Source organism: Tachysurus fulvidraco, chromosome 17 (genome assembly GCF_022655615.1).
Source record: "Tachysurus fulvidraco isolate hzauxx_2018 chromosome 17, HZAU_PFXX_2.0, whole genome shotgun sequence".
Taxonomy (NCBI): Eukaryota; Metazoa; Chordata; class Actinopteri; order Siluriformes; family Bagridae; genus Tachysurus; species Tachysurus fulvidraco.
Genome location: NC_062534.1, coordinates 19,616,647 through 19,638,195, shown reverse-complemented (window position 1 = coordinate 19,638,195; position 21,549 = coordinate 19,616,647). Strand labels below are relative to the sequence as shown.

The window sequence follows — 21,549 nt, the reverse complement described above, 5'->3', positions numbered from 1 at the left end:
AACTGTGGTGTAGCGAAAAATATTACTGTGTTCTTTTTCCCTTTTATAGTAAGCTGACGTGGTGCATGTGTGTGATGATGATATTATGGATTGCGGTTTTAGACAGTGCTGCTCCTCCTGCGCATTTCACCCTTGTTTAGAAACAAACTTTGATGCTGTGCTTAGCTGCACACGCTGCATCGCTCTGCTCTTAAAAGCTCCAGTTCCTGTCTGAGGCATCGGAAAATCTGCAGCCGACACTTCCTCTTCGAAAGTGTTTGGGCTTCCTGTTATTAAGCTGCTCATGCTTTACATGCATGCTCATTTTTGAACGATTGGTCGGTTTGATCAGTTAATTCTGGGAGGGACTCGACGGCTTCATACTAGTCTCCGGCATCTTATTTTTTGTTCGTTTTTGAATACAGATTAAAGTGTCTCAAAACCTCACACAGTGCAATGAGGGTGTGACTAAAGAGGTCATGCTGGTAGGTAGTCATTTCGAAGGCCTTTTCATTCTTGCATCGGCTTTTTATTCTGTTTCTGTAGTGTTTTTTATGGTTTTATATCTGTGTGATATTCTGTTTGTAGGTTCTAGACACACTTGAAGGTGGATGGTGTAGCTTCAGCGCTGATGGTGTTTCTCAACCTGCTGGGACACTGAGAGGATATTCTCCTTCCCTCTCTCCCTCTTTCCTTACTTCCTTTCACCCGCTTCATTATGTCTGCCATACAGGTGAGAACACAAACAAACGAGTGGGAATAAACTAGCAAGAGCTGCTTAGCGTAGATATGGCTAGTCAAGCGTTAGCTGCTGATTTTACTGCACACACGAGATCTTTTTTTTTTAAATTTACTTATTTAATCACTTTTAAATGGAAATAAAGTGTCTTCAGATTATTTTCAGGTCTTAGAAGTTTTTGTGATCTATCTGCATAATTAAAGCTAAAAGATGACCAAGTTTTATTGTTTATTTAAAGAACATGATTTATCAGAATTTTGTAGCTAATTTAGAAAGACAGTGAGCATTTTGCCACCTTACATTAAAAACCTTTTTACATTAAATATAAATAAAGATGGTAGCGATTCAGTAGCCCGTGCTGGTGTCGAGTCGATAACACAAAATGGTAAAAAAAGGTGTAGTTTGGCATAGGTTACTAGTTTTAGATTTGTAGCATTTTAAATAATTAATTTATTTTTAATTACTAAATATTTAATATAACTTCATTAAGTAAAACATTTTAAACACAAAGATATGGGCTGGGCATCAGTGTCAGTTAAAGTTGAGTCTTGGGCAAATTATCACACGCATTCTTAAATGTTAACTAGAACCAAACAAAGTTATCCCTTGTTAACAGAATGTCATCAAAATCTGGAAAAAAATCTTTAAGACAGTCTTGAGATTAGATTCATTCTTTTAAAATGTTTATTTCGCCAAACTGGTAGTTAATTTAGTATAGAAAAATAGTGATTACATTAGTGCAGCGTTGCTGTGTGTGTATGAGTGTGTGTGTGTGTTATTTTCCACTGACCACGTGTGATTTTGTGTCCACTGACTGAGTGACATCGCTTCATTTCCTCTCATTTAGACGATCTGGCCTCCGGGCACGGAGTGTGTGGCTCGGTACAACTTCACCGGCATGACTGACCAGGATCTGCCCCTGTGTAAAGGAGACGTCATCACCATTATAGGAGTCACTAAGGTCTGTCCTTACCACTCGTGTGTGTGTGTGTGTGTGTGTTTGTCAGTTTCTTCCCCCACTGGACCTGCTGCTAGGTTCTCTCAGTAAATCTTACTGAAATAACACTTTTTATTATTATTATTTTTTTCATAACAGGACCCGAACTGGTACAAAGCCAAAAACACAGTGGGACGAGAAGGGACCATCCCAGCAAACTACGTCCAGAAGAGAGAAGGGGTGAAGTCCGGCGGGAAGCTCAGCCTCATGCCGTAAGTAATGATATATTAGGATGAGGTGAGCTTTAGGCCCATGAGGACAAATTTCACTTTTCATACTCTGCAGTGCACGTAATGACTGATTCGATAAACCTTAAACTCATCCTGTAGAATAGCAGCTTTAAATAGAGCTTAACTTTCTGTTTTTATTAATGTAGTATATAAATGTGTACATATAGATGTGTGCCACAAAGGGATGTTTATTACTTACTGTATATGCCATAATAGCTAGTTTGTTTTATATATAATATATATAGTTGTGTGTGTGTGTGTATGTATGTATATATATATATGTATGTATGTATGTATGTATGTATATGTGTGTGTGTGTATCGTGTGCAGCATAAGAAATAAAATAAAAGGCCAATATTAGTAAAAGGAAAGCCTTACTGTAGTGAAAGAAATAATCATCAGCAGCAGCAGAATTGATGTTTGTTGTAATAATGCTGTTATCTTCAGTTTCTGTGGTTTCTGAAACTGAAATACTCTTACTCATATTAGGGATTATTTTGTAATTATATTATATTGTTATTATAATATATATTATAATAACAATATAATATTATTGTTATTATAATATATATATTATGCGTGTGCATATGTTGTGTTGTGTGTGCAAGCTATATTTGGCTCATACGGTCGTGATATCATCGATGTCCTCTTACTTGAGTCAAGCTCATAACACACACGTTTTTTCTGTTAGAGTCTCTTGCACTCACTCTCGCTGCCTTATTTAAATCAGTACTCTGCGGTTTTAAAGGAAAACAAAGCAGGCAATGTAATAAATAACCCTATTTAGATTAATCATGGGGAAAAAAAAAACACAGCCAGTCGAATTTCTGATATGCAAAGCTACACGTGGGTCTTGAGATGAGAGAACGTCAGAAAGAGTTCTGCCATCATTCTGCAATAACTGTTTTACCTGTCAGTACAGCAGAGAGGCATGAGCCAAGCTCATCTACATCAAGATTTAATTGGTAAAATATGAACCGCTTTGAAACTGTGCTGTTCCTTCCATCCATCCAGGAGTTTTGTGGTGAATGGAGCGGCCAAAAGCGCTTGATTTTGCTGCAACTTTTTACTTTTTACTTAGTAGAGTCCGAGTAGAGCTGGTGTAGAGTCAGAGTAGAGTTAGTGTGCTGTTGGTTTAGAGTCAGAGTAGACGGAGTATAGTCAGTGTGGAGTTAGCATTCTGTTAGTGTAGAGTCAGAGTAGAGTTAGTGTAGAGTTAGCGTGCTGTTAGTGTAGAGTCAGAATAGACGGAGAATAGTCAGTGTAGTCAGTTAGTGTAGAGACAGAGTAGAGATAGCGTGCTGTTAGTGTAGAGACAGAGTAGAGTTAGCGTGCTGTTAGTGTAGAGTCAGAGTACACAGAGTAGAGCTGCTGTAGAGTCAGAGTACACAGAGTAGAGCTGCTGTAGAGTCAGAGTACACAGAGTAGAGCTGCTGTAGAGTCAGAGTACACAGAGTAGAGCTGCTGTAGAGTCAGAGTAGACAGTGTAGAGCTGCTGTAGAGTCAGAGTACACAGAGTAGAGCTGCTGTAGAGTCAGAGTACACAGAGTAGAGCTGCTGTAGAGTCAGAGTACACAGTGTAGAGCTGCTGTAGAGTCAGAGTACACAGTGTAGAGCTGCTGTAGAGTCAGAGTAGACAGTATAGAGCTGCTGTAGAGTCAGAGTAGACAGTGTAGAGCTGCCGCAGAGTCAGAGTAGACAGTGTAGAGCTGCTGTAGAGTCAGAGTAGACAGTGTAGAGCTGCTGCAGAGTCAGAGTAGACAGTGTAGAGCTGCTGCAGAGTCAGAGTAGACAGTGTAGTGTAGAGCTGCCCGCAGAGTCAGAGTATAGAAGTAGACAGTGTAGAGCTGCTGTAGAGTCAGAGTAGACAGTGTAGAGCTGCTGTAGAGTCAGAGTAGACAGTGTAGAGCTGCTGCAGAGTCAGAGTAGACAGTGTAGAGCTGCTGCAGAGTCAGAGTAGACAGTGTAGAGCTGCCGCAGAGTCAGAGTAGACAGTGTAGAGCTGCTGCAGAGTCAGAGTAGACAGTGTAGAGCTGCCGCAGAGTCAGAGTAGACAGTGTAGAGCTGCCGCAGAGTCAGAGTAGACAGTGTAGAGCTGCTGCAGAGTCAGAGTAGACAGTGTAGAGCTGCCGCAGAGTCAGAGTAGACAGTGTAGAGCTGCCGCAGAGTCAGAGTAGACAGTGTAGATTTTCCTGATTTTTTTTATCTGTGGAAAAACACTGGAGAAACTGCAAACACAGGTTTCTTCTTTTTTTTTTTTTAAATTCCTACCAATGAAGAGACACATGTAATTACTTTCTTTCTGAAAGTCAGAGTGATTTGGTTGAATGCAAGTGACACATCTTGGCCCAAATCCACAGAAAATCTGCTGTCATTTAAAAAAAATTGCTTGATTTTGAGTTTATTTCTACGATCGCAATCTCATCAAATCCTGGTGAGAAAATAACCATCTAGCTTTTTATTAAAGGTGAAAGTAAGGCAATGCTGAATGAGTTGTTTTGCAGATGATGATTTAAAACGTTAGCATTTTTAAATAAAGACATTCCTAGAGTTTGTGTATTTTAAACAGGATGGATCAGTCTTATCCGCTACATCAACATATACAATTTTAATTATTATTTTTTTTTAACCAATAAAAATAAATAAAGAAAATTCTAGCAGTCAGTCTGAAAATTCGAATGAATTGGAACTATAACTGATAAGATGTACGATGTCGTACTTTATAAAAAAATATTTTAAACCATGTAATTATTTGCATATTTTTTATGTAATAATATTGATGTAGACAAGACTTTGTTTTTAATTATTTTACAGCGTTAATTCATGAGTTTCTCCTTAAAGAATGACATCCCTAATCCACATGGAGGTGGTCTGATGTGAAGTAGACAGCCATTATCAACCCCAAAGTTTATTCTTTTTGTAATCTGAAGTTATTCTTCTTTATTTAATATTATAATATATTATTATTTACTATTGCAATGTATTAATTACTTAAAGGTTACAGAAAATTCACAAGACTTAGTTCAAGTTAGTTCCTGTTATTTCTTTCATTATAAACAGTTCTGACTCTTATCTTGTGTAGTTAATAAGAACTAGAAGAGAAACCAGAAAGTGTAAAATTGTCTAGCTTTAAGACTTTCCCATGCCGGGGAAATTTACAAAGCATTTGTTACAAAGACGGACATTCGAGAATATTCCAGAAATTTTATGTAGAATTAAATATCTGACCAGTTACGTCCTCTTGATCTGTTAAGGTTCCAGTCATGTTTATACTGGACACAGTATTTAAAGTGATAATTGATTACTGCCCATGTAATTCTAAATGATTATAACAGTTTTATTCCTTAACTCAAAGATTAATTGTGATGATCATTGTGTCTTAGCATTGACAAAATAACCGTGATCATCATTTAATCCGTCATTCTTCGTTCTCCTCTTCTCAGAGGTCAGGTTAAGATTCGGTGGGAATCGGGAAACACAGATTGCATGCATGATGCCAGAGTCTCCTCAGATGCTGTGCTCATTTTAGAACCTTGTAATTTGTCTTTTCTTGTCCTGAAATTTAGCTCTCTCTCTCTCTCTCTCTCTCTCTCTCTCTCTCTCTCTCTCTCTCTCTCTCTCTCTCTCTCTCAGTGTGAATATCACTGAGGATCAAATGCCGCCATAGGGAAAGGAATATCTGATGGCTTTGACCTTGTGCAGGGACATCTGGCTGGTCCCCTTTAGGAAAACTCTTACATTATTTTACATAAACATTGTAATAGGAAGTTGACCGTGTGTGTGTGTGTTTGAGCGAGAGTGAGTTTGTGTGTGTGTTTCAGCAAGAGTGAGTTTGTGTGTGTGTTTCAGCAAGAGTGAGTTTGTGTGTGTGTTTCAGCGAGAGTGAGTTTGTGTGTGTTTGAGCGAGAGTGAGTTTGTGTGTGTGTGTGTTTGAGCGAGAGTGAGTTTGTGTGTGTGTGTGTTTGAGCGAGAGTGAGTTTGTGTGTGTGTGTTTGAGCGAGAGTGAGTTTGTGTGTGTGTGTTTGAGCGAGAGTGAGTTTGTGTGTGTGTTTCAGCGAGAGTGAGTTTGTGTGTGTGTTTGAGCGAGAGTGAGTTTGTGTGTGTGTGTTTGAGCGAGAGTGAGTTTGTGTGTGTGTGTTTGAGCGAGAGTGAGTTTGTGTGTGTGTGTGTTTGAGCGAGAGTGAGTTTGTGTGTGTGTGTGTTTGAGCGAGAGTGAGTTTGTGTGTGTGTGTGTGTGTTTGAGCGAGAGTGAGTTTGTGTGTGTGTGTGTTTGAGCGAGAGTGAGTTTGTGTGTGTGTGTGTTTGAGCGAGAGTGAGTTTGTGTGTGTGTGTTTGAGCGAGAGTGAGTTTGTGTGTGTGTGTTTGAGCGAGAGTGAGTTTGTGTGTGTGTGTTTGAGCGAGAGTGAGTTTGTGTGTGTGTGTTTGAGCGAGAGTGAGTTTGTGTGTGTGTGTTTGAGCGAGAGTGAGTTTGTGTGTGTGTGTGTTTGAGCGAGAGTGAGTTTGTGTGTGTGTGTGTTTGAGCGAGAGTGAGTTTGTGTGTGTGTGTGTTTGAGCGAGAGTGAGTTTGTGTGTGTGTGTGTTTGAGCGAGAGTGAGTTTGTGTGTGTGTGTGTTTGAGCGAGAGTGAGTTTGTGTGTGTGTGTGTTTGAGCGAGAGTGAGTTTGTGTGTGTGTGTGTTTGAGCGAGAGTGAGTTTGTGTGTGTGTGTGTTTGAGCGAGAGTGAGTTTGTGTGTGTGTGTGTTTGAGCGAGAGTGAGTTTGTGTGTGTGTGTGTTTGAGCGAGAGTGAGTTTGTGTGTGTGTGTGTTTGAGCGAGAGTGAGTTTGTGTGTGTGTGTGTTTGAGCGAGAGTGAGTTTGTGTGTGTGTGTTTGAGCGAGAGTGAGTTTGTGTGTGTGTGTGTTTGAGCGAGAGTGAGTTTGTGTGTGTGTGTGTTTGAGCGAGAGTGAGTTTGTGTGTGTGTGTTTGAGCGAGAGTGAGTTTGTGTGTGTGTGTTTGAGCGAGAGTGTGTGTGTGTGTTTGAGCGAGAGTGAGTTTGTGTGCGAGAGAGCGAGAGTGAGTTTGTGTGTGTGTTTGAGCGAGAGTGAGTTTGTGTGTGTGTTTGAGCGAGAGTGAGTTTGTGTGTGTGTGTGTTCGAGCGAGAGTGAGTTTGCGTGCGAGAGAGCGAGAGTGAGTTTGTGTGTGTGTTTGAGCGAGAGTGAGTTTGTGTGTGTGTTTGAGCGAGAGTGAGTTTGTGTGTGTGTTTGAGCGAGAGTGAGTTTGTGTGTGTGTTTGAGCGAGAGTGAGTTTGTGTGTGTGTTTGAGCGAGAGTGAGTTTGTGTGTGTGTTTGAGCGAGAGTGAGTTTGTGTGTGTGTGCGAGAGAGTGAGTGAGTGAGTGTGTGCGAGAGAGTGAGTGAGTGAGTGTGTGTGTGCGAGAGAGTGAGTGAGTGAGTGAGTGTGTGCGTGAGAGTGAGTGAGTGAGTGTGTGCGTGAGAGTGAGTGAGTGAGTGTGTGTGTGCGAGAGAGTGAGTGAGTGAGTGTGTGTGTGCGAGAGAGTGAGTGAGTGAGTGTGTGTGTGCGAGAGAGTGAGTGAGTGTGTGTGTGCGAGAGAGTGATTGAGTGAGTGTGTGTGTGCGAGAGAGTGAGTGAGTGAGTGTGTGTGTGCGAGAGAGTGAGTGAGTGAGTGTGTGTGTGAGAGAGAGTGAGTGAGTGAGTGTGTGTGTGTGCGCGCGCGAGAGTGTGTTTGTGTGTGTGCGAGAGAGCGAGTTTGTGTGTGTGTGAGAGAGTGAGCGAGTTTGTGTGTGTGCGCGAGAGAGCGAGTTTGTGTGTGTGAGAGCGAGTTTGTTTGTGTGTGTGTGAGCAATTGTGAGAGTGAGTTTGTTTGTGTGAGAGTGAGTTTGTTTGTGTGTGTGCGCGAGTGTGAGTTTGTGTGCGAGAGAGTGAGTGAGTGTGTGTGTGTGCGAGAGTGTGTGTGTGTGCGAGAGTGTGTGTGTGTGCGAGAGTGTGTGTGTGTGCGAGAGTGTGTGTGTGTGCGAGAGTGTGTGTGTGTGCGAGAGTGTGTGTGTGTGCGAGAGTGTGTGTGTGTGCGAGAGTGTGTGTGTGTGCGTGCGAGAGTGTGTGTGTGTGCGTGCGAGAGTGTGTGTGTGTGCGTGCGAGAGTGTGTGTGCGCGTGCGCGCGAGAGTGTGTGTGCGTGCGCGCGCGAGAGTGTGTGTGTGTGCGCGCGAGAGTGTGTGTGTGTGCGCGCGCGAGAGTGTGTGTGTGCGCGCGCGAGAGTGTGTGTGCGCGCGCGAGAGTGTGTGTGTGCGCGCGCGAGAGTGTGTGTGTGCGCGCGCGAGAGTGTGTGTGTGCGCGCGCGAGAGTGTGTGTGTGCGCGCGCGAAAGCGAGTGTGTGCGCGCGCGAAAGCGAGTGTGTGTGCGCGCGCGCGAAAGCGAGTGTGTGTGCGCGCGCGCGAAAGCGAGTGTGTGTGCGCGCGCGCGAAAGCGAGTGTGTGCTCGCGCGAAAGCGAGTGTGTGTGTGCGCGCGCGAAAGCGAGTGTGTGTGTGCGCGCGCGAAAGCGAGTGTGTGTGTGCGCGCGCGAAAGCGAGTGTGTGTGTGCGCGCGCGAAAGCGAGTGTGTGTGTGCGCGCGCGAAAGCGAGTGTGTGTGCGCGCGCGAAAGCGAGTGTGTGTGTGCGCGCGCGAAAGCGAGTGTGTGTGCGCGCGCGAAAGCGAGTGTGTGTGTGTGCGCGTGTGAGCAATTGTGAGAGTGAGTTTGTTTGTGTGAGAGTGAGTTTGTGTGCGAGAGAGTGAGTTTGTTTGTGTGAGAGTGAGTGTGTGTGTGCGAGAGAGTGAGTGTGTGTGTGCGAGAGAGTGAGTGTGTGTGTGCGAGAGAGTGAGTGTGTGTGTGCGAGAGAGTGAGTGTGTGTGTGTGCGAGAGAGTGAGTGTGTGTGTGTGCGAGAGAGTGAGTGTGTGTGTGTGCGAGAGAGTGAGTGTGTGTGTGTGCGAGAGAGTGAGTGTGTGTGTGTGCGAGAGAGTGAGTGTGTGTGTGTGCGAGCGAGTGTGTGTGTGTGTGTGCGAGCGAGTGTGTGTGTGTGTGTGCGAGCGAGTGTGTGTGTGTGTGCGCGAGCGAGTGTGTGTGTGTGTGCGCGAGCGAGTGTGTGTGTGTGTGCGAGAGTGTGTGAGTTTGTGCGCGCGCGAGAGTGAGTGAGTTTGTGCGCGCGCGAGAGATTGAGTGTGTGCGCGCGCGAGAGTGAGTGAGTTTGTGTGTGTGCGCGAGAGAGCGAGTTTGTGTGTGTGCGCGAGTGTGAGTTTGTGTGTGTGAGTGTGAGTTTGTGTGAGTGAGTGAGCCTGAATGTGTGTGAGAGAGAGAAAGTGTGTATGTGCAAGAGTGCATGTGTGTGTGTGAGTGAGTGAGTGAGTGAGTGAATGTGTGTTGTTTCAAAACTGTCTCAACTGTGTCTGTAACTTAACCTTTTAGTTTTAGTTATATATATAAACATGTATCTTTGCATGGTCATTGTACAGTAAGTGCTGTGTGTATACTGAGTGCCGTTTGCTGATCAGTGCTGGTCATGTACAGTGTTGTGAGAGTGTATCTTGCTCTGCCCTCCTCAGATGGTTCCACGGAAAGATAACGCGTGATCAGGCAGAGAGACTGCTCAACCCACCCGAGCTGGGGCTGTTCCTGGTGCGCGAGAGCACCAACTACCCCGGAGACTACACGCTGTGTGTGAGCTCCGAGGGCAAAGTGGAGCACTACCGCATCATCTACCACAACGGAAAACTCACCATCGATGAGGAGGGGTTCTTCGAGAACCTCATGCAGCTTGTCGAGGTGAGGACTGCAGAGAAGCATTTTTTTTTAGTGCTCTCTATTTTTAAAGTAGGTGTAAGTGAAAACAATGTGTGCCATCAAATCTGAAGTAGCAAACTGACAGGGTTTCAGCCACCTTTAGAAACAGCAGAGGCTGATTAATCCAAAACAGACACTGAGCAGATACGAGTTTACTTCCTGGAAGAATGTTGTGCTTTCTATAGAAGTAAACCTGTAGAGTAGTTTAAAAATGACCGGACGTTAATTTTATATGAGCATTATGTTCATCTGGCAGTTTCTGTGCTCCAGAAGAAAATTTCCTTCTCTGACCCTCTTGAATCCTCACAGTAACAGGTTGCACAACGGAAAAGCGCTCGCCTTGTTGTTGACTGTGAATTTGAATCCTGATGACATCGCACCTTTCTGAGTGGGAGGAACAGGTTACTCTCACGAGGTGTGTGCTCATGTCTGCGCTTCCCTCTGAGTGTGTTACCCTGAGCTACGATTGCAAGACGAGCAGCTCAAAAACACAATGTGACCAAACGTGGGGATGGGGTGGGGATGGGGGGTAACACTGCCACGGTTTTGTACAGGGACGGCCGACATTCCTCCAAAAATAGACACTTGGCAAACATAACTATTGTGCATTACACAAAATAAAACCTACTTTAAAAATACACAGAGAACATAAAGTAGGTGAGAATTATTTAGAACTAAATTGAAAGGTTTTGTTCCCCTGTTTTTTTATATTTAAGGAATCTGCGAATCCACAATTATGTCCTAATGACACAATTTGTGGGCAAAGTATAGAGTCTCGTCTGAATGATGAGCGTGTACAGGTCGTCTACATGGTATGTGTACAGCTTAATATAAACAGCTAAAGCAACGAATAAAAAATGAAATAACAAACGAAGACTGTAGTAAGGTAATACAGAATAATGCTTCCTGCATGGCGACACATTAAGCATGTAAGTGTTTTGTGTTTTGTTGTAGTGGCCATCTTGAGAAAGGAGACAGTCAAGAGAGCAGTTTTTGACTGTGGTGGTCTGTTTTACTGATATGAAGGTATTTGCAGCTTGGGTCAGGCACAGTGACACGTTTGCCTTGTACTTGCCGTTTCCTCTGGGTTCGCCGGTTTCCTCCCCCAGTCCAAAGACTGTGTGGATAGATGGATGAATCTATAAATGGATTGAGGTCTGGTCTGCTGGGTGGATGGATTGATGGATAGATGGAGGTCAGGTCTTCTGGGTGGATAGATGGGTGGATGGAGGTCAGGTCTGCTTGGTGGATAGATGGGTGGATGGAGGTCAGGTCTGCTGGGTGGATGGATGGATGGAGGTCAGGTCTGCTGTGTGGATGGATGGATGGATGGAGGTCAGGTCTGCTGGGTGGATGGATGGATGGAGGTCAGGTCTGCTGTGTGGATGGATAGATGGATGGAGGTCAGGTCTGCTGGGTGGATGCATGGATGGAGGTCAGGACTGCTGGGTGGATGGATTGTTGTATAGATGGAGGTTAGGTCTGCTGTATGAATGGATGGATGGATTTGCAGCACTTGTCTACTTTATCAGAATAATCAAGACAATTGTATTTTTCCCCCAAAAAAATGGAGAAAGGAAGGCTTAAAAATGATTTACTTATTATTATTATATAATTATTGTATGTATGTATGTATGTATGTATGTATGTATGTATGTATGTATGTATGTATGTATGTATGTATGTATGTATGTATGTATGTATGTATGTATGTATGTATGTATGTATGTATGTATGTATGTATGTATGTATGTATAAGTGATTGTTGAAATGCTTTCAGTTGCAATTGTTTAATTCAATTGCTATAACTTAATTCTTGCCCTGTCATTGCCCATGACAGTATTCCCTGTAAGTACTTCCTACAGTATATGATTTCTTAGAACTGCTAAAGTCCTAACGTAACTTTTTTTAGTTTTGACATTAAATGGACACTCCAAATACATGCTTAACAAACTTTCCCCTCTGTCACCACCTCTGTTTCTTTTCTTTTCTTTTTTTTTTTAAATGGTCAGAGACAGGCTCAAAATAGCCAAAACAGGAAGCAACCCACAGCAGACACAGTAGCAGAAGCAGAGAGAACTTCTGTGCGAGGCGTCCGGAAACGCTGTTTTTTGTGTTTTGAGAGAGAGAGAGAGAGAGAGAGAGAGAGAGAGAGAGAGAGAGAGAGAGAGAGAGAGAGAGAGAGAGAGCTGTGTGCATGACAATATACACTATAAAACACAGAAAGGAAGAAACATAATCAAGTTTTAAGTATTTAATGTCATACTTATACTTTTATACTACTTACATTTTATACTTTATGTATAATCTGATGGAGTGATGAGTCCTGGTGCGTGCTTTTGGTTTAATGTTAGTAAGTTTGGACAAAGTGCTATGTAGCAATTTGGTGACACAAAGTGCTTGTTTCCTGCTCTCTCTGTCTCTCTTTGTCTCTCTCCTGCTCTCTCTCTCACAGTCTCTTTCACTCTCTTTCTTTCACTCTGTCTCTTTCTCCTTCTGTCACTTTTGTCTGTCTCTGTCTGCTCTCTCTCTCTCTCTTTATCTCTCTCTCGCTCTCGCTCTCTCTCCCTGACAAACTATTATTTGAATAGACCTGGACACACACACATACACACAGTCTCCTGTAATTCGCTACTTGTTATTTAAATATTGTCTAGACCGGTTTCAGACTGTATTTTTTAACTTGGCCTGCTCAGTAAGACCCATTATCCAAGACAGGAGATGGCTGTACAGTGATGCTTTATTGATCTTTGAGTCCTGGTTCATCTAAATGTACAGCCTGCAGCAGCAAAGATTAAAGATCTTTATTGCACAGGCTTGATGACGAGCAGGGTTACTTTTCTGTGGAGTTCAGCGACAGTCTGATTTTAGCCATCATTTGCATCACTAATGCATTACCAGTGTGATCACGGAACCGTGTATGACATCGGGCATCGGTGGGTTTGGTTTGTGTATCTGTGTGCCCTCGCTCTCGCTCACTCCCTCGCTCGCTCACTTATTCTCGCGTACATGGCTTTGCCTCACAGTTGTCTGTACTTCAGTTCCTGGAAAAGTTGATGAAAAGGAAGTGACAAAGAGAAAGGTCAGACATTTTAGAGGCATGGTTGTTACACTTCTGTTGCAACAGTCTCACTGCGTTTTGTTCTACCTTGCAAGATCTTTGTCACTAACACTATGAGGGTCCAGCTATCTGACCGTTTGCTCTCAAGCTGGCGTGGACAAGTTTGTGCAAAAACGTGTGATCCATTTTAGATCAAATCCATCGGTGTGTTGTTTCAATAAAAGAGATTAGACATGAGGACAATCTGATCTTTTGTACAACGTAGTTAACATGCTCCGTATCTCACACACACATACACACAGTGCAGAATCGTGAAAATTAAAAATTCAAGATATTGAACCTTTACTTTCTTTGTTTTTAATATATCAGAATTCTAAAATCTTATGTTTATTTCCAATTTTAGAAAGGAAAAGAGTTTAAATAGTTTAAAGCCTTTCAGAGCCACAGTATGTGTGTGACACTGCCCTCTGTTGATAAACTGTTAATGTAGCAAGCAAAGTAAACTGCACCTTGACTTCATCTATTCTTCTGTATATACGACATCATTCGATGAAGTTCAATTTCAATTCAAAACAGTGGATATTGCCTCAAAGCAGCTTTACAGACATTAAAAAAATAGAATAAACATTACACGTTTAAAATTCAATACATATTTATTTATAATGAGCAAGACTGAGGTAACAGTGGCAAGGAAAAACTCCCTGTGAGAATATGAGGAAGAAACTTGAAGAGAAACCAGAGTCAAAAGGGAACGCAACCTCATCTGAATGACAGAGAGTGTGATTATAAATAATGTACTTCTTACGCATGTACAGAATATAGTAAAGTTGCTGAAGAGCCTGTCGGTCAGCCTACTTTCTTAGTTCATTATTTATCTAACACTCATTCCTTCCTGGCGAAGCCTTCAAATGTTCAACCATGGAGACCCAGGGGCAAAAACTGAGCACTCAACAGCAGGACAGTGCCATATTCTCCATGTGCTTCAGAAGTGCTACAGGAAATTAGAGCGAAATGTCTTCTCCACCTTCATCAGCCAGGCAGGAGGTTTGGAAGAGTGTAGAGAAAACACCGAACTGTGTGATACGATACAGTCCTAATTGTGCTGGTGATCTTTGTGTGCAGCACTACACAAAAGACGCGGACGGGCTTTGCACCAGACTCATCAAACCCAAGCTCATGGAGGGAACCGTGGCCGCGCAGGATGAGTTCTCCAGAAGTAAGAGCATACATCCCCCACTGCTCCTTATCATTTACATGACGCTCTCTCCCTCTCTCTCTCTCTTTCTCTCTCTCTCTATCTATCTATCTATCTATCTATCTCTATCTATCTATCTATCTATCTGTGTGTGTGTGTGTGTGTGTGTGTGTGTGTGTGTGTGTGTGTGTAAAGTGTGTTAAAAAAGTATGAGATTAATGACAGAAATAGTTATGAGCTGTAACTACTGTAATGCACTGTTTGAGCAAAGGTTTTTGTCCCCTATGCATTTTGAATGGAAATTCATTACATTTCTTTTCACTAAGCTCTTTATCCTGGTCAGGGTCACTGTGGATATGGATCATATCTCGGGAACACTCAAGCCCTCAAGACTTCTGACCTTAATCAACCATATTACACACACATACTCCCACACACAGTTATCACACACTTGGAAAAAGAAGAGACATCATTATATATTAGACAAATGGCAAGAGAAATGTTTAAATAACAAATTATTTTGAAAAATATCAATCTACCCTTTTTAAATCTAGAGATGGTCAGTGTAGGCCACTGAAAGGTGAAGAATAAAAAGAGGGCAATAGAGTAACACAGAAGAAAAAGCTGTAGATGGAATGGTGGCAGTGGTGGATCAAGTGGCTCAGGCTGTTGGTTGTTGATTGGAGGATCAGGGTTCAAGTCTCAGCTCTGCCAAGCTGCCACTGTTGGGCCCTAGAGCCCTTAACCCTGTCTGGTCCAGGGGCTGCATCATGGCTGAACCTGCACTCTGACCCCAACTTAAAGTCGGGATATATGAAGAAAGCATTTCACTGTGCTGTAATGTAGATGTGACACGATAAAGGCTTCTTTTTCTTCTGCTCACTATCCTGATCTGTGTTATGTAATGCTTATAAATCAGCAGAATACCGATCTATAGAAATCTCCTGCATTTCTGGTCACTTAAAAATAACTGATTTCTGACAAATATTTCTCCCAGTTCCTTTATATTGATTAGCCAGAAGAATCTGTTTCAGATTTACTGGATAAGACGGACAGATTAGGCTTCCTGCTTCTCCGTCCTGCAGCTGACACAATGCAGAATTAGCACTACATGCTAAAAGTGTGCTCCTGTTACATATGTAAAAAGAAACGCGCAAAGTTTCATAGCTGTGTTGTTTTGGTTTATTGCTGGTAGCCATAGTCGCACTTCCTCATCCTGTTTCTGTTGCACAGGTGGATGGGCTCTGAACCTTAAGGAACTGAAACTCATTCATACTATTGGAAAGGGTGAATTTGGAGGTAAGTTTCACATTAGTCTATCTTCAGCTCCATCTCTCTAATCGTTTTCAATCCGTCTTTCCCAAGATGGCCGCTTAGATTTAACATCTGACGATGATCTATCGTTTATCAGCTTTATTTTTCATTCATCACTTCCTGATGCAAATCTAATATGATGCTTGAACAGTTTGGGGAGGGGAAAAAATAAAATATATGCAGTGTAACTTTAAAGATTAGATTAGCATATTGCTTTGAGTTATTTTTAATCATCCAGTGAATGACGTGACACGTTTTGCTCAGATGTCATGGTTGCGGATTACCGAGGCACGAAGGTAGCTGTGAAGTGCATCAAGCATGACGCCACAGCACAAGCCTTCATCGCAGAGGCATCGGTCATGACGTGAGTTATCTGACTTTGATTACTTGTTGATGAAATTGCGACATTCAAGTTGAAGCTTGATTTGTGACCTACAAAGAGACACAGAGTCGTATTTTTTATAATGAGATACTGCAGAGTAGAAGTAAGAGTAGCGAGCATGATGATTAGATAAGTCATCTGTTCTTAGAGTGCACTGCATGTTGATATCCACTCAGCAGATATTCTGGACCTTGTTTTTGTTCCGTGCTTATAGTAATTAAACTGTGAAATATTCAATCCGCTCTGTACCTTTTGTTTTTTGTGTGTAGGCAACTGCGACACAATAATCTGGTGCAGCTCTTGGGAGTGATCGTGGAGGAGAAAGGCAGCTTGTTCATCGTCACAGAGTACATGGCTAAGGTCAGTTAGCATTTATCCAGCACTGAGAACATGACAGATCTCTAATCTGATTGGTCAGCTGTCTTGATTTATTTTCCTCAAACAAAAAAAAGCGTAGCTGCAATTCTAATCACAGGTTTATGTGAAAGACCTCGCTTGTTTTAATTGTTTAAAAAAAATAAAAAAAGCACATCGATGGGATGAAGTTTTCTATGAAGACAAGTTTCATGAAAGGAGACGCCAGGGTCAGTGCTTTTGTGATGAGAGGAGAGAATTTGAAATTGTCTGTGTCTGTCTGAAGTTCTCAAGTACGAGTGGTTGAATAGTTGTAGGATTTATTTGGAATTTCTCTTCCTTCCTGTTTGTCTTTGTCTCTTAAACGTTCACGTTAAGGATCTCAACACCAATTTTCTGGCCATCTTGGATTTTTTTTCAGTCTATCTGACTGTCTGTCTATTTGTCTGTCCATCAGTTGGAAGGAAGTTCTTGTTAGTAGAGTCTCATAAGTGAGTTATTTTGCTGTAACAGCACTTTTTTGGATTTTTTCACTCTGGATGTAGAAGGACCTCATTTCCTCAGCTTCGGAACGACAGCATGGTTTTTCATGTTTAATGGGTTCGATAACTAACATGCTGTGTTTGCTGAATTTCATGTGGACTCTCATCACATTAGTGTTGTGCTTATCTGCTTTCAGATGACGCACATTTCTAAAGCTTTTAGGTTTAAAGAAGTATCGTTTGAAGATCACAGTCGCATCTATGTGCAACACTTGGACACGATTATTTACTGAACTGAACAGTACACAAACCTATAAGATGGCTACACTAATACACAATGATTGTGTCTGTCTCTGCAGGGGAGCCTGGTAGACTATCTCCGCTCCAGAGGACGCTCTGTTATCGGAGGTGACACTTTGATCAAGTTCTCCATGTGAGTTTTTTAATCTGGTCTGGTAGAAGCAAGTTTCCAATTCTTCTCCATCTCATCTGTAGCCTGTTTTAAGGAGTTTGTCACATTGATCTGTGCTGAGAAAAGAATAAAAAAAAAATTGCAGTATTCATCCATGATCAGGCATAAACTGAAAATTATTGTTATTATTACTACTCTTTATATCAAAAGTAAAAAAACTGAGATTACTTACTGTTAGTTGGATTAAATGCTTTCTCTTGGCTTCTCTTTGCAGCGATGTGTGTGAGGCCATGGAATATCTGGAGGGAAACAACTTCGTCCACAGAGATCTGGCAGCTCGAAACGTTTTAGTCTCTGACGACAACATCGCTAAAGTGAGTGATTTCGGTTTGACCAAGGAGGCATCATCCACCCAGGATACGGCCAAGCTGCCCATCAAATGGACATCTCCTGAAGCCTTGAGAGAAAAGGTAGTGCAAGTGTGTCTGTGCGTGTGTCTCGGACTCTGTGTGTGTGTGTGTGTATGTATGTGTGTCTGTCTGAATAGGCAGATAAACAGCAGACATCTGTTATGAAGACCGCAGCTAAATTGAGTTAATGTGTGTGTGTTTGTGTACAGAAATTCTCCACTAAGTCAGATGTATGGAGCTATGGAATTTTGCTCTGGGAGATCTATTCCTTTGGCCGTGTACCATACCCAAGAATTGTGAGTTGTCTGTATTTCATCCAGTACTTTTGCAGTAAAAAAAGTTTTACACCACAGGAAAGTCTTCAGGCCTTGAAGCCTTGCAATGTTACTTGCTCAGTAACATAATGACTTCATTTTCTTTTTGTCCCAATACCCCCAAGAGAGATAAAAAGAGGAGAGAGCTGGTTTCTGCTGTTACATAAATGATTTACACCATTAAGTGTAACTTTCGAACTTTATTAAAAAATGACACTGTATGCACTGTGTCTGTGTGTAAAGGATAAAAAATAGTTTTGGCAAGTAGCTCTGGACATCAGAGTGGCGATGCATCGTACTGCATGATGTTGGTTAGTTATATGCATTAAATATTACACAAATTGGGCAAAATAAACCTGCACTGTTAACATGGTAGTGTCCAACAGGGGGCACACTAGTCCACAATTTGTAGGTTTGTCTTCTGCTGCTACTGACTTATTAATATTTTTTTTAAAACCTCAAACAGAATAGAGTTATAATGCTTGAACACGCATTAAAATGTATCTGTCTTGTTGCAGGCTCTGAAAGACGTGGTGCCACGTGTGGAAAAAGGTTACAAGATGGACGCCCCAGACGGCTGTCCCCCCGCCGTGTACGACATCATGAAGCAGTGCTGGACTTTGGAGCCGGCGATGCGGCCCAGCTTCAAAGCGTTGAGAGAGAACCTGCAGCTCATCCTAGATAATGAGCTGTTCCTGTAAGAGCAAGGACACAGAGACGGACTAACTCAAGAGTGAGAGAGCGAGCGCGCACAGAGGACTGTACTGAACTGTATACAAACACACACACTCCCACACACACTGTTAACACACACTTGAAAAAGAAGAGACATCAAAAATAATAAGTATGGCCAATTTGTTTTACTGATCCCCAGTTTTTTCTTTATTTGTTTTTCTTTTCTTTTGCTGTGCCTTCATGATTTGTTTTATAGAATCAGAGAGGCTGGCCTTCTCTTGTTTATTTGACTTTTTTTTTTTTTTAATTTATAATAATTTAACCGTCTTTATCCTTTTATGACATGTTTCTTTATCTTTTATTTCACCATTTTTTACAGTCTCCCCTGATACTTAAATACTTTTTTACTCTACTAAGTCGTGCTCCCTCGGTGCAGTGTCGTAAACACCGATTCCCCTTTAAGCCACACGTTCACGTGACCCTGGGTTTGTGTGGATGTGCAAGCATACGAGTGTGTACTCCTCTGTGGATGCTGTGTTTCCAGAGCACTGGACTGTCCCTGTCCCTGAGCTGTTGCTGTTAAACATTAGTTTTTATTATTCAGTGTTTGTTTTAATGCCGTTCATTTGGTTGAAATATAGGTCTCATTCTTAACCTTGGGAAAGACAGAACTTGAAACATGTGTGAATTCTCATGGTGGGAGGTAAAAGGGGAAGGGATTTGCCGGTTTACATTTTCGATACATGGAAAAAAAGAGCATTTTGTTTGTAAAATGTAAGAAGACAGTGGGGAAAGAAAATATAAAGATGAAAATATAAAGTTGTCTCACTGTATAAGAGTCTGAAGTTTTTGATTTTGTTGAAAATTGCACTTGTTTTTAGTAATATATTTAAACTCCTAACCTTCCATTTGATCTGCACTGAGCAGGTAAAGGAACAATGTAAATTGGTATTGTTTTATAATATAAATATAATTATTAAGTAAATATATGAAGTGTCCTGAAGAAAAATGGTCACAATTCACGAAGGATTTGAGCACTGAGTTAACATCATGGTTCTAAATGAACAATAGCTTGTGTTTTCTGTCTTACGTTTTTGTCCACAAATATAAACCTAGCAGATAGACATTTGGCTGAAACATATGAAACACAGCATTATTTAACCTCTGAGCCATCATCTGAACATTCAAAAACATTCAAAAGTTCCAGCAAATTATCATTCAAAACTATAGATAAATATTTTTATTTATTATGGTTATAGTAGATACAGCTTGTGTATGGAGATCTGGACTGATACTATATGACTCTCTTTATTTCACACGTATGTACATGTGCAAGGTAGGAATTGCTGATATTGGGGTGATTTACCTGAGTTTGCCGTTTCAATTTCCTTTATTTCTGTATTTATTAATTCTCAAGACAGTGATCTGAGACTCCTACCGTAATTGGTCAATCATATCAGGCGATGAAAACCAACAGGGAGGTGGGACTTCAGCTGATGAGGCGAGTCTGAACCAGTAACGTTTTTTTTTTTTTTAAAAATTACTTGAAATTGTTCGCTGAAAAAATAAAAGGAGAAATAATAATTGACCTCATATACCTCACAATGAGAGAATTAATCATTTAAGATGATTCAGTCATTTTTACTCGTGAAATTTTTTATTTTTTTCCATTTTGTTGAATCGTTTTGTTTTCTAATTGTCACGAATATTTTATTGTCAAATATTTTGTACATAGGTACTAAAATAAATATGTTGTTTGGCTACTTATTAGAGCCATTGAGTTCTATTGTTGAGCTTTGCACTGAAAGGACAAATGACAACTAAGTTTATAGGATTACTGGTTTTGGAGTTTATTCGATTTGCATTAAACCTATTTAGAAAGGTTAAACCTGATCACAACTATTAGTTGTGTAAAATGATCAGTGAGTTGGGATTACCAAGGCTTATAAAAAAAAAACTCAAAAAAAAAAAAAATCACAGACCCTATGGCTATGATTCAGGGACCTCAGTTTTGGGATAAATTACTGACTTACAGGATGTTTATAACCTCTTGTTGTTAATCATTTGTTGTTTGGCTGTAAAAATTGATGTCACACCTTTTTTTTTCAGAGAATATATACACATTGGATGACACTTCTATGGTTTTCAAGTGTTTGTTTTTGTATGACAGGAGATGGACAGATTGAACTGAATAAGTCATGTTATCTTTGTCATTGAATCTGTATGAATTCTAGTTTTGCTCCTTTTCTCTCCTCTGCTATGCATAGAACACCGTACACCTGAAAGGACATTGCAGCAACTATATCTGGAGAAGGAGAGAAGTGATGATGCTGCAGTCTGGATGAAATATAAACCTTCTATAACCTTTATCTGTCACTGATTCTGCTCTAAGGCTACAACAAAATGTTAGATCGGTTAAATATGTTCCAGATAAAATACACATTTTTGTTTACTATGCTAAGATGTATGAAATGGATGTATATATATATATATATTTTTTTCTGTTATGAATGGTACACCTACGCTAGCTTTCTCGTGTAGCTTTAAAGTGTTTGAGATGTCAGGCTTTGGTGAGATTTTGTCATCTTTGTGTAATCCACTTCTCCAGGCTCAAGCTCTTGTGTGTGGTTTGAATCCGTGTTTTATTATCAGTGTCTGGGACGGTGGAGAATCAAATGATGAATGAGGTTTTTGTTTCATGAGCCGAGAACTGGGATGTGCATCAGAGTAAACGGTGCTGCTTCTGCTTCAGGCCCTGGGTTTGTAGCTGTGTGTCAGGGAACATGCTAAACAGTGACAACCTGGAGTTCTTGCCAAGCAAGACACAAACCAAAACACTCCATTTTCATGTATATTCATTTTAGCCTTGAATTCAAGTAGATGTTCTGGTTTAATGCATTTTTTTAGTCTGTCACTCTGAGGAAAAGAATATAAAACCACAAAAGTGGCTTGATTTCAGAAAAGGTTTCATATGGAACCATTTTGGAAATTCAGAATTTTTAACCAACCGTAGAACCCAAATGAAATTCTATAAACTTGTGCTTTGACTTGGTGATGAAATGCTGACTATCTGGACCTCAGGTTATGGTAAAATGGTACAAATTAATCAAACCTTTCGGACTGATCAACACTGTGATGTGAACTGTAACAATAATATGCTTCCTAAAATAAAGTATGGTTACAGTTTTTAAACATTAA

General features: G+C 41.2%; 1 protein-coding gene across 2 annotated transcripts in view; it reads left to right on the top strand.

The window, feature by feature from the left end:
• Positions 1-19,184, top strand: part of csk (C-terminal Src kinase) — a 32,722-nt gene extending 13,538 nt beyond the window's left edge. The window contains exons 1-13 of one of the 2 annotated variants that reach the window (XM_027135654.2): positions 149-464; positions 568-712; positions 1,566-1,679; positions 1,815-1,927; positions 9,515-9,734; positions 13,936-14,029; positions 15,242-15,307; positions 15,587-15,686; positions 15,974-16,064; positions 16,900-16,973; positions 17,227-17,422; positions 17,572-17,658; positions 18,195-19,184. In XM_027135654.2, the coding sequence (XP_026991455.1) occupies positions 698-712; positions 1,566-1,679; positions 1,815-1,927; positions 9,515-9,734; positions 13,936-14,029; positions 15,242-15,307; positions 15,587-15,686; positions 15,974-16,064; positions 16,900-16,973; positions 17,227-17,422; positions 17,572-17,658; positions 18,195-18,377 (1,353 nt within the window). In that variant the 5' untranslated portion in view covers positions 149-464; positions 568-697 and the 3' untranslated portion in view covers positions 18,378-19,184. Of the gene's footprint in view, positions 1-148; positions 465-567; positions 713-1,565; positions 1,680-1,814; positions 1,928-9,514; positions 9,735-13,935; positions 14,030-15,241; positions 15,308-15,586; positions 15,687-15,973; positions 16,065-16,899; positions 16,974-17,226; positions 17,423-17,571; positions 17,659-18,194 lie in introns of those variants that run through there. The other variant, XM_027135653.2, reaches the window with a different exon arrangement.
• The last annotated feature ends 2,365 nt before the right edge of the window (positions 19,185-21,549 follow it).